Raw genomic sequence first — 12,602 nt, forward strand, 5'->3', positions numbered from 1 at the left:
TCGGGGGTGAGACTGTGTTGTGGTTTTCTCGGCGCAGCGTGACGCGAATTATTTTATTAAAAAAAAGAATAAAAAAAAACAATACGAAAGCCATCGATTCAAAATGTGAGGAATCATCTGAGGGGCCTGAAAATGAGAGTGATAAAGTGCTTCCAACACTGGGAGTGATTATCCACTGCGTTAATTACGCGAATGACGGATTACCGTTAGTCTCGGGACAAAACGTAAATATGGAAACAGCATGAGCTCGTGGAGATGAACGTCTGATTCTGGACTCTTGTCCAGAAGTCCAGGGGACAGTTGAATTATCGGTGATTTTTTTATTTTCCCTCATCTAGCCAATAGGAACTTGGTAACAGTGTGATTGATGTCGTCATGACAGTATCCCCGAGTTGTCAGCGGTTCACGCGAGTCGAATCGTCAACATCGATTGGTGAGCTGGAGAAAACAAAAAAAAAAAACAAATGAGTTTTCATAATGGAATTCTATCGTGTGGTGAACACTTGCTGGAGGAGAATTGATTAATTATCTATGGTAAATTTTTGAATTCCGAATATATCTCATTAGGTCTGACGTTTATTGATCTAGTTATTGAACTCGACTGATCGGTGTGGTGTGTCTTGAATGTGGATAACGATATTCGATCTTAATTATTGTCTCCTGTCAAAGTGGCCGTGAAATATTCGGTGGAAACAATCAGTGCGCATCTACTAGAATTGATATTGATGCTGGGCACGGGGCGGTGTCGGGAATCATTAACTGACGTTGATAAAGTTACTTATTACGGTTATGATTTTTTTCCGGTTGTGAAATGTGGGGAGTGGATTTGTTATAGTGTAGTCAGGATGATGGGTTGTATACGGTGCCATTGGACGGTGCACAGCGGAGAAAAATAGAGTTTGAAAGGGGATATGTGCCGTTTGGACGGAATTTATGGATTACCTGAAATTTAGTGCTTATTCCGGGGAAATATAACACGGAAATGGCTGTGCGATGGCAAACGAGGTTGTCCATTGTCGCCATATTCTTCATGTGTTCTGAAGGTAATTTTCATAATTTTATAATTCAATAGCTGGATATATTTGCCCAACTGTTTCAATTCGCGGATTGCCCTCACGGATCTCGTTCCACCCGCACGGTTTTATCTTCAACATCCTCTCAACTTTGAGCGGTATTAACCCTCGGCATCAACTGGGTTGTTTATCTGCTCAATGTTCAGTCATTATTGTGGGTTGAGGGTTATGATATATTTTGGGGAACTGGGTTGATTTAATCCACTGGTGGGTTGAATATTTATGGAGTATGAATTACAATCTGATTTTTTAGAGGGTAATTTATTGATCCAACTAGGACTTCCAGCACGCTGAGCAATTGGGTTGAATAATCTTCTCAGTTGGTAATTATGTGGGACTTTCCTTTGAAAAAAATTGCTAGGAATTTTACGGGACTCGAACCTGAGAACTCAGGATTACCAGGCGACAGCTCAACCGCGTGCTCCACCGGCGCGGTTTGGTAATTCAATGGGACTCAGTGTATGGACTGATAAATTAGAATTTGTTTTGAGAGAGGTAATTGCTAATTGGGGATTTTTTATGTTGAGATTTATTGAGCTGGGACTTTAATACCTCCGGACTTGGAATTTTTTGTTTCAATGTTTCAATCAAATAAATGAACATAAAAAAAACTACAACTCAAGCCTTTCCGATACTTCCAATTATTATTTTCCCAGATCAGACCCAAAATCCTAAAGTCCCATTCCATTTTCAGTCCCAACTTAATACCTCACGTATCCAACAAAAAAAAAAAAATCCCGGAGAACCTGAAATAAAATCCACGAATTCTCAATTTCCAAAATTCACTGCTCAAAACCGACATTGTCAGTCTCAAAACAATACCTAGAAAGTCCCAAAATAAACCTTATCATTCAGGATGGGAATTGCCGATCGATGATGTGTCATGTCGATGATATTCTGACAGTGACTCCCAGATTGCGATTTATCGCGAGATGGCGCGGCGATTACGCGGAATTACGGCCTAGGAGCCAATAAGTAAAACCCCCAGATGTATGACAAGTACTTGCCCTCCAGAAAAGATCCTTCGACGAGATGCCCCAGTTTCCCCAGTGCTCTGGGCTCTTGATCCCCTGTTCGTCCGTCGCTTGTCGGTTTGCATCACCGCGGATTTTCTCGGTTTACAGTTTCCCATGTCGATATCTCAATAGGTATCCTCTGCCGACGCCCTGACGTTTTCGGACGATGCAATGAGCACCCCATACTCATACTTCAAACTCAATTCAATATTCCAATAAAATAAATCCATTCATGACTCTCACTCGATTGAAAATCCCTCCCTTTCCAAAACGTCATCACATCATCCTACAACTATTTTTTATCAACATCTTGATTTTTCTCGAAAATAACTCTCTCAAAGAATAATTAAAAGGGAAATCATTTTGATAACAAAAAAATATATATCCTGGATTTTTATTCTTGTAAATTGGAGTTATTTCATACTTTTATCTCGGTATATAAATCTTTCTGTGCCACAAGAGAATTTAATTGGCAGATATAATTTTTTTTCATTGTGCGCATGTTAATATTCATTTACTCACAGAACCTGTCGCTGTTAGTAATTAATTGACATCGTAGCAACAATGGAATAAAAATTCTCATCCCCGGAAAATCCAACTGAATTCTAGATAAAATTTTTTCGAATTATCGGATACGAAAATTTAACTCCATCCAATTAATCGCGGATGGAAAAAAAAAATCAGGATTAACAATTTTTCCGGAAAATTTCCAGCGGTGAAAATTCCGCTCCCGAATTTCCTGTGGATTTTCCACCGCTGAAAATTCTTAGACCAGTTTTCCACCGAATTTCTCACAGCCGCCACTCCATCCTTTTTACCGGGGGATGAAACGACGTCTTTATTTTTCTCGGGAAAATGAATTGGAGATTTCGGATTTTCCATTTTCTCTTATCGTTTTCCCCGTGATGATGAGGATGGGGCGTTCCCCTGTTTGGACACATCAAGACTTGGGAAACCCTGGGGAAGGCCTTGAGGAGCAACGCAACCGTGAAACAAGCGCCTGTGATCAAATTTTCTTCTCCCCGGAGTGATTACAGCATATGATAACATGAAAATTATATAACGCTATCACAGATTTTTTTTCCTCCATTTTCTCTCAACAGAATTCGTCTTCCAAAGGCAACAACACTGAAAGACTATTAAAATTTAATTATTAATCACGCCGAAACTTCAGAAGCAGTCGCCAACCTTACAATATTAATAATTAAATATCCGGATAAAAAAAAATTGTAATCGGAATATTTTTTCAAATTAAAAAAACATTTTTGGAAAACTTTTCAGAAAATTTTTTTTTTTAACAAAAAAAAATCAAGCCATGTTTTGAAAATTTTTGAAATCATTTTCGAGAAATTTTTGGAAATATAATTATTACTTTTAATTGTGCTGTTGTTTTCTTACTTTTTTGATTTTTCAATATTCTCAAAAATAAAATTGTTTTGTCGTCCGATTTTTTTTCGTTTCATAAAAAAAAATATCTGAAAAGTATTCCAGAAATTTTTTTTAAATTTGGAAAAAATATTCCGATTTCAATTTTTTTTTACCCGAGCAGTACATCCATATTAATAATGATAATAATAATTCCATTAATATCCCGTTGTCTCCGACTTTTTAATAACAATAATAATACTAATAATATAAATAATATAGCATTTCAATATTTTAATTATAAAATTCCAGGATTTTGAACGAAAAGCGAAGAATTATAATTTTTACGGAATGATAATAAATAAATGATGATTTGGTGGAGAATTCGCGGTTTTTCGATGCTATCGATGGGAATCGAGTGTAATCAATCTCTCTAACGATAATTTGGGGATTTGCAGGTCTGCTGCTAGAATCGATGAAATTCTATAGTCTCGTGTTCCCCATTACAGATACATTAAGCATGGGTGAGGGTGTCATGGAGAAGCCTGATCACCATTCAGCTCAGGTCAGGCCGCGCCAGCAGATGATCGATTATTCGATCACTCATAAGACGATACTGGAACCGACATTTGACGTCACCCAAGCCACAAATGTCACAGCTCTCGTTGGAAAAACAGCTTATCTCACTTGCAGAGTACGACATCTCGGTAATAAAACGGTACGTACCGACTATTTTTCCACTCGGTACGCCAGAAAAAAAAAGTTCACACTAAATTACGTGACTGCGTTGAGGGAAAAAGTCACTTTTTAGGGCGACGCAAATACATTAATCTCGTGTACCAGAATTGCGGGTGATATTTCGAGTGGATGAATGTTTAAATATGATTATCGATTATTTAACTGTCTCGAGATTCGAGTTATTTAGCATTTAATGAAGTTTCAATAGGATTTTAATTCGATTGAGATTATCGAGTGCTCCGAATAATTGAGAATTCAGGTCATAATTATTCGGTAGTCTTAAACTATTATGGAACTATTGGAACTATTGGAACTGTTCCACGAAATTTAATGTCGCATTTTCATAATGAGATTTTAAACTGGAATTGTTTTTAAAATTGAAGCGATCGATCGCCATGAGCCACGGAATTTTATTCAATTTTCAGAATGAATGAATTCGAATGAAAAATGAAAATTTCAATTGAAATTTCTATCCGATCATTTGCATCCACCGAGTAAACGGGAATTATCAATATAATTTGAAATCCGGATGTACTTTATGGTATCGAATACTGAAATTCTCATTGGCTATAATCCGATTTTAAAAATAATCTCGTTTCGCTCTTCGGGAAGAGTGTAAGCTGCGGTTTAGAGATATCTCTTAGTCTCGGCGATATTCCGCACGTTTGACTCTTTTATGCGATCCTCCCACACGAAATATTGGCCTGGTTATCCAGGAATACGATAATCCGAGGCCCCAGGGGGTTTGATAGACAAATATCTCCCCAAGCGTTCGACCGAGCTTTTCTTAAATCCGAGTTCCTGAAAAGGGAGAGCCATTTCACCTCAGCAACACCTCGCGCATTCGAGATTTTCGCGGGAATCTCAAAAATTATTGAATAATATAATATAATCATATGAACATATGAATTATTACTATAATCCTGACAATAATAATCATTATTATTTATTATGAGTTATGAGGAATATTATAAATAATATTATAAATGATAATTGATGAGAGAATTCGCAATTCGTCGTGAAATTTTTCGCGCGAAATTCCGGTGAAGAAATTCTTGATTATTTTTTAGGTTTCCTGGGTGCGACTTCGGGACATTCACATCCTGACGACTGGAGTTTATACTTATACGAGTGATCAACGATTTCAAGCGTTGCATAGACAAATCAATGGCCACAATAACGAGTGGTCGGAATGGACATTATGCGTAAAATGGGCGCAGGAGAGGGATGAGGGCATCTACGACTGCCAGATATCGACAATTCCCCTGAAGTCCCATCAATTCTACCTAAATGTTGTCGGTCAGTGTCGAATCGCTCACATAAACCCTTTCGAAATTAATTGTTATATCTACCTGGATAAAAAAATGGTAATCGGAATATTTTTTACAGATTTTTGAAACATTTCGGGAAAATTTTTTTTTGAAACAAAAAAAAAGTGGGAAACAAAATTATTGTATTTTTGGAGAATTTTTGAAATAGTTTTCAATATATTTCCCGAAAATAAAATTATTTTGTCCCCATTTTTTGTTTAAACAAAAAAAATTTCAGAAAAATTTTCCAAAAATGTTTTGAAAATTCGGAAAAAATATTCCAATTAAAATTTTTTCCCCAAAAATATGGATCTCAATCGATCAGCTGAAATAAAAATGATAATAAATAATAATTCTCTGATTCAGCATCAACAGCAAAATTTCCAAAAATGTTTTAAAAATTCGGAAAAAATATTCCAATTACAATTTATTTCCCCAAAAATATGGATCTCAATCGATCAGCTGAAATAAAAATGATAATAAATAATAATTCTCTGATTCAGCGCCAACAGCAAAATTTCTAAAAAAGTTTTGAAAATTCGTAAAAAATATTCCAATAAAAATTTTTTTCCCAAAAATATGGATCTCAATCGATCAGCTGAAATAAAAATGATAATAAATAATAATTCTCTGATTCAGCGCCAACAGCAAAATTTCCAAAAATGTTTTGAAAATTCGTAAAAAATATTCCAATAAAAATTTTTTCCTCGGGAATATGGATCTCAATCGATCAGCTGAAATAAAAATGATAATAAATAATAATTCTCTGATTCAGTGCCAACAGCAACAATTCTTGGTGGACCAGAATTATTCGTGGGTGCAGGTAGTACGATCAATCTGACGTGCGCCATTCGATTCAGCTCTGAACCCCCAGCTTTCATATTCTGGTACTACGGTGACAATGTACTGAGCTATGACAGCCCAAGAGGTGGAGTATCTGTCATAACAGAAAAAGGCACTGACGTGACGACGTCATGGCTGCTCATTCAGTCAGCCCAACAGTCAGACTCTGGAGAGTACAGCTGTAAACCAAGCAACGCTAATATCGCTTCCATCCGCGTACACGTTGTCAACGGTGAGTATGACATGTCAAAAAATTACGCTTGCCACTTCATAATTGACGTAACTCCTTTTTTTTTATTAATTCATCCATTAATTTATCGAATATCTGAGGAATATAATATAATACTCATAATTAATTATGAAAAAAAAACATGAGAATAATATAATTATATAATATATATTATATTAATTCTTCAGTGAATTTTTTTTATTGATAGTTTTTAGGTAATATCTCGGAATTAAATAGACGACAGCAATAAATAATGAAAAGGAACGAATAATAAAATAATACGAAAAGTAATGATTTAAGGAGTTAATCGAGTGATTAATTTTGAAATGTTGATTTGGTTTTTTTTTTTTTTGGGTTCCAGCGAAAATATCGAATACTGCATGTGGAAAAAAATTATCGGAATCGATTTTTTTTTTTTTTGTGGGATAAAGTTTATTTATCTCCAGCTCGAACTGGACTTCAGATCCCTCACATGATGACTCGAACGCGTGGGAAATTTTCAATACAGAATCCGTAAAAAAAAAAAAACTCATAGAATTTCCAATGAAATTCCCCAGCGAACGCACTAGAATTTTCTATTGAATTTTCCCCCCGTGTTTTCTCCATGATATCGGACTGAAGGAGAAAAAATAATGGAAAAGAGAAAAAGGTTTATATTCTCGTGAATTTTTCACTTCACGAAAGACACCGCATGTCAGTGGAGCACATGAGTATTTCGTTGAATTTTCGGTGTGTGATATTGATGCAGGAGCCAGAGGGCATCTTTCAGACGCTCGTAAAAATTCAAATATCAATAAAATCGGGTAATCGAGTCTCTCTTTTGACACGCCACACCGGAAAATAAACCGGCAATTTTTCTCGTTACAGGGGAGAGACCGGAAGCAATGCAAACCGGAACCGCAGGACCCATTTTGTCGTCAAGCTGTCTTTTGGTATCGCTCATAATTTTGTACATATCCTCAGTGTGAAGTTTGTGGAACGAATAACCTGAAAACACTGAAAGTGACATTCAAATGAACAATATAAAGCTGAATATGTTTGAATTCGTGGATAAATAGCTTATGTAAAAAGTATTAAGTAATCTAGCGAATCGTAATGACGATAATTAATGGCGATAGCATTGATGAGGAAATAAAGAGAATGAGCTGAGTGAATTTTACGCCCTCAAAATAACAAATGTCTCAATTGTAATACCTCATACCCGAAAAAATCCTCAAACCAGTGACGAGATTTTCAAATTTCCCTCCAAAAAAAAGAATTTTTTCAGATTTTACGTTTTCATTTGGAATAAAAAAAAATAAATTAAAATCCTCAAATCAGCGGCAAGATTTTCAAATTTCCCTCCAAAAAAAGAGTTTTTTCAGATTTTACGTTTTCATTTGAAATAAAAAAATATAAATTAAAATCCTCAAATCAGCGGCAAGATTTTCAAATTTCCCTCCAAAAAAAGAGTTTGTTCAGATTTTACGTTTTCATTTCGAATAAAAAAATATAAATTAAAATCCCGAGAAGCTCAAGTTATGAATAATAAGAACAATTATAATGATTATTATTATCAGGTCCTTTGAATTTGAAGATGATTTTTTCCCGGTGGATAATTAATTATTTGATTGATTTTTGGGGTGTTTATTGATGTTCGATTTCTGGTGGCTGTGCGCTCCTTTCCACTGGAATTTTCTCGTCGAAAAAATTTTCTCGTCACAAAATAAAAAATATCTCAATTGTAATACCTCATACCCAAAAAAAAATCCTCAAATCAGTGACGAGACTTTCAAATATTTCCCTCCAAAATACTCTCACGTCTCCGTGACGTGAATGACGTTACAATTTCGATTCAATACTATTCTTCAATTTCTTCGAGTGTAACATCGTATTACCACATTTTCGTGACAGCGAATCGCTGATGCATTTCACGGGGTAAATAAAAAAAAAAATGGCGGATTTGCTGATATTCACGTTCGATGTTTGAGTTCTATTTCCGCAATGGGAGAAACCGATTGAAAAAGAACACCCGGAGAATCGGATTAATTCCTATATCGGGAAAAAAATCGCTAGCCGTACGTGGAATAAAAGTGCTTAGAAAGAATTACGTGACAATTTTTTTTTTTTGCGAAAATATATCCATCGTTTTTCAGGTACCCTCAGAGAAATTTTCGATTTAAAAAATTCACTCCGTCAATTCAAAAAAATAGATAAATATGACGTGACAATTAAATCTCCAAAACAGTCACCGTAAATTTATTAATTTCATATTTTATGATTTAATTAAGACTTTTTAATGAAATAAAATTTCATCCATAATTTTAAAAATCGACTAAAATATTTCGTCATTTTTCATCATTTTTCCAAAATCATATACGCTCTAGGGGATTTTTAATTATTAAAAAAATTATTGCCAAGTGAAATTTATTCGGTGAAAATTTTTCCCCGCGGAGGCAAGGGTCATTAATTATGACAAATTCGTAACAGTATTTCCCAAGGCATATCGAAGAAAGCTGACAAGAAAGTTTATTATAATTCAGGGATCGTCACCCGTCGAAGACTATTTATATTACTGACGAATTGAGAATAGATTTAGTCGACTGTCACGAATAGCCGCGTATACACAATCCGGGGTATCGAATATTTCAAGTGGTCAAGTGGAACCGGAAAAGTGTCACATCCATCACTCGAATAACAGTGATTAACCCGAGTGCCATGGAAATACTGCAACTGTCATTGGTACGATCGACTATTACGCGCATGAAAAAAAAAAGCGCTGAATTTTCCGGAAAATTACACAGACGTCCACTAAACGCGAATTCCACCAAAAATTTTATACATCCATTCGATTTTCCATTTATTTTCATTTCCCAAACCATTCCGAGGTTCAATGATGATTCATCTCTATTAGAATTCAATTGAATTGAAAAAGTCCCCAAATATTTGTTGAGGACGAAAAAAAAGAATGCATGGGAAAAAAAAGAAAATTTTTTCCGGAAAATTACACAGACGACTACTAAACGCGAATTCCACCAAAAATTTTATACATTCATCCGATTTTCCATTTATTTTCATTTCCCAAACCATTCCGAGGTTCAATGATGATTCATCTCTATTAGAATTCAATTGAATTGAAAAATTCCCCAAATATTGGTTGAGGACAAAAAAAAAGAATGCATGGGAAAACCGAAAGAGAAATTCCCCCGATTTTCCACGAGAACTCAATTAAATAATTTTTTTATGAAACAGTTATAATAGTATAGAAGAATAATGATATTTTTTGAAATACCATCTCAATAAAATAATGAAAATAATTTCAAGATTTTCCACTGAATTTTATCACAGTGAAAATCTCTGAAACACGCGCAACAGTTTTCCGCCTGCCATTTAACCTCACACGCCGGAAAATTCAGTAAAAATGTGGCAGTAAAATCCCCGAGAGACCCATTACCCGAGACTTAATTCTCATTGCAGGTGGTAATATTCTTGACATTGCACGGGACTGCCTCTGACAGAGTGGCAGGTGCCCCGAATACGATATCACAATTGATCGATGAAATCTCGAAAATTTCCACAGCTGCCAGTGGAAAATATGATAAACGCTGGACAAAAGGTGAAGGAATTCCAGAAAATCGTTTGAAAATTCGTCCATTCGCTCGATACGGTGCCCCGGGTGCTGGTGCCAGTGGATTAAGACGTCGAAAGCCCCAGGTACACCCCAACCCCTGGTCTCATCAGCCACGTAAACACACTAATGACATACCCGAGAGATTGCAACTCGAAAACTCAAAACTAGAACTGCCAAGTCCAATTCGTCACGTCGATTTTCGCGATGATGATCCCATCGCTAGTCAGAATAACGAGCCATTTCAGAACAACGGGGCTAATTATCTACCCCCGAGGAACCAGAAACTCCCATCACTGTCAGTCCACGTATTCCAGAGACCAGGACCAACACACCTGCCAGCAAATCATCACAAAATATCCGATCCCCAAATCTCAGACGCTACATTATTTTTAATAAAAAATGCACAAGCCCTTTCGCAATTGTACGAAACACCAGCGATGAATATGGATTATCCACCGTTCAATGACAATCAGAGGATCAGGCAGTCGCATCTTGGCGATCTCCAGGAGGTGGGACCTCTGAAGACTCTTCAGGATCTCCAGGTGCCGCGGATTACTCAAACAATCGTTGGGGGGCGATCGCCCGTCAGCAATTCATTGATTAATAAATCCCCAGGACCTACGAAAATATGTGGTGAGGATGCCTCGAAGTCCCATCAACTCACGCCGAAGGAGTTGGTATTTGGGAGGAATTGGAATCACCAGGCCACGAATTATCCGTCACCCGGTGACATATCTCTCTCATCAATTCCCACTATTTCTCCAGGACTTGATTTGCGACAAGGAAATCCCACAGTATTTCCATATCCACAGTACACTGGGATCATTCCGCTCGTTACTCATGCACAGAATTATCCGATAACTCAGGGAATTCCTCAGGACACGTCTCCAACGCATTTCGATCTGCCAATTGTCCCAGCAACTCCAGGAGTCAGCGATTTCAGGGCGGATTATTCCTCCAGGCCTTTCCAAATTTCTGGCAACGTACTCTCAATTTTTCCTTCAGGTACTCTCCAGGATTCCCTAGCTTCCCCATATCCTGGGTATCCGGCAACAACTTCCGGATTTTGATGCCTGCGCAGGGGAATCGCTGATGAATATATCAGGATTACGTGATACTTTTGCGATATCACCTGGAATTTTCACATTTTCCCGGGGAAAACAGTGCGGAAAATGAGAAGAAATGAAAAGAACAAACTGGAAAATTTCTCTATTTCTTATTTCAACCTAGAATTTTTTCTCTTTCGTTTTTCCCCGGAGAAATGATAAAAATCCAGAAAAATTTTGAAATCAATTCCGCTGAGGGATTTCCTCTCATTAATTTCCACTTTCAAGAAACCTTTCTCCGTATTCATTTAATTTATTATTAACCTTCATTATTTTTACCTTGTAATTGAATTTTGTATGACTCGTTTTGATTGAATAATTAAAAGTTTACGGCGCAGGTTGACTGCGCGTATTTTGACGGTGTGATATTTTGTTCGGGTGTAACTGTATGGAACAACTGTTCAATTAACCATTGCAATTGTTTAAATGATGATTCAAGTGCAGATGTGGAGTGAGATTGAATTGATGAAGTTTACACCGGGGAATTGGATTTATTCCAATTGTTTAATTCGCTGTTTTCATATCAGTCGTTGAATTGTATAAAAACATTTAACGCAATTCATCGGTTTTATTATTTTATCCCACGTTAATTGGATTCTTCGAATATTATTATTAATTATTATTATTATTATTATTGTTGTTGTTGTTCTTGTTGTTGTTGTTACTATTATTATTAATTATGAGTGATTATTGACCTCTCATACAGGAAAATTGACGGAAAAGAATTTTTTTCAGATTTTAAATTTTCATTTGCAATAAAAAAATATAAATTAAAATTTCGAGAAGAACGAGTTATGAATAATGAGAACAATTGGCATGATTATTATTGTTAGGTCGTTATTATTGGATTTGAAGATGATTTTTTTGGGGGGGGGTTGTTAATTATTTTAGTGATTTTTTGGGGGAGTTTTTTGATTTTTGAGTTCTGGTGGTTGCGCGCTCTTTTTGATTGGAATTTTCTTTTCAATGTCTGCCTGAGATATTGAGGGGTCTGCTGGAGATTTCTGTACAGCAAGATACAAAGTCAAGGCTTCACACATACATATTATACCAGAGGCCATTCACTTTCCGCTACTAACCCAGATCTTAATTCAGTTTTCTTTTATTTCGTTTCCACGCACTCGTTCGGGAACTTTTACCGTTTGGAAATGGCACGAGTCGGATTCTTTATCTGATTTTTTTTTTCACTGGTGATAAGAAATTCTTGCAGACACTCGGTGGTAATGATTCCATCAATCATTCGGATTTTCGATTCCAGGAATCGTGATGGACTTCCCGGGAATTTAGAATTTCGGTTTATGGTGATAGCTTC

General features: G+C 36.2%; 2 protein-coding genes across 2 annotated transcripts; both read left to right on the plus strand.

Moving 5' to 3' along the window:
• LOC105265352 (cell adhesion molecule 2) lies at nt 1-7,728 on the plus strand. Its single transcript, XM_011302796.1, has 5 exons — nt 1-1,043; nt 3,964-4,172; nt 5,263-5,491; nt 6,278-6,577; nt 7,442-7,728. Exons 1-5 carry the CDS (start codon nt 983-985, stop codon nt 7,540-7,542), a joined length of 900 nt encoding a protein of 299 aa, XP_011301098.1. The 5' UTR covers nt 1-982; the 3' UTR covers nt 7,543-7,728.
• Nucleotides 7,729-9,180: 1,452 nt separating this feature from the next.
• LOC105265353 (uncharacterized) lies at nt 9,181-11,349 on the plus strand. The gene is made up of 2 exons (XM_011302797.1): nt 9,181-9,295; nt 10,031-11,349. The coding sequence occupies exons 1-2, from the start codon at nt 9,272-9,274 to the stop codon at nt 11,252-11,254; spliced, it is 1,248 nt and encodes a 415-aa protein (XP_011301099.1). The 5' UTR covers nt 9,181-9,271; the 3' UTR covers nt 11,255-11,349.
• Nucleotides 11,350-12,602: the final 1,253 nt, after the last annotated feature.

This window comes from Fopius arisanus, unplaced genomic scaffold (genome assembly GCF_000806365.1).
Source record: "Fopius arisanus strain USDA-PBARC FA_bdor unplaced genomic scaffold, ASM80636v1 scaffold00029, whole genome shotgun sequence".
NCBI lineage: Eukaryota > Metazoa > Arthropoda > Insecta > Hymenoptera > Braconidae > Fopius > Fopius arisanus.

Coding starts and splice junctions, on each gene's coding strand:
- LOC105265352 (XM_011302796.1), top strand. CDS start 983: ATGGCTGTGCGATGGCAAACGAGGTTGTCCATTGTCGCCATATTCTTC. Junction 4,173..5,262: donor GACATCTCGGTAATAAAACG/GTACGTACCGAC, acceptor ATTATTTTTTAG/GTTTCCTGGGTGCGACTTCG. Junction 5,492..6,277: donor ATTCTACCTAAATGTTGTCG/GTCAGTGTCGAA, acceptor TCTCTGATTCAG/TGCCAACAGCAACAATTCTT.
- LOC105265353 (XM_011302797.1), top strand. CDS start 9,272: ATGGAAATACTGCAACTGTCATTG. Junction 9,296..10,030: donor AAATACTGCAACTGTCATTG/GTACGATCGACT, acceptor TTCTCATTGCAG/GTGGTAATATTCTTGACATT.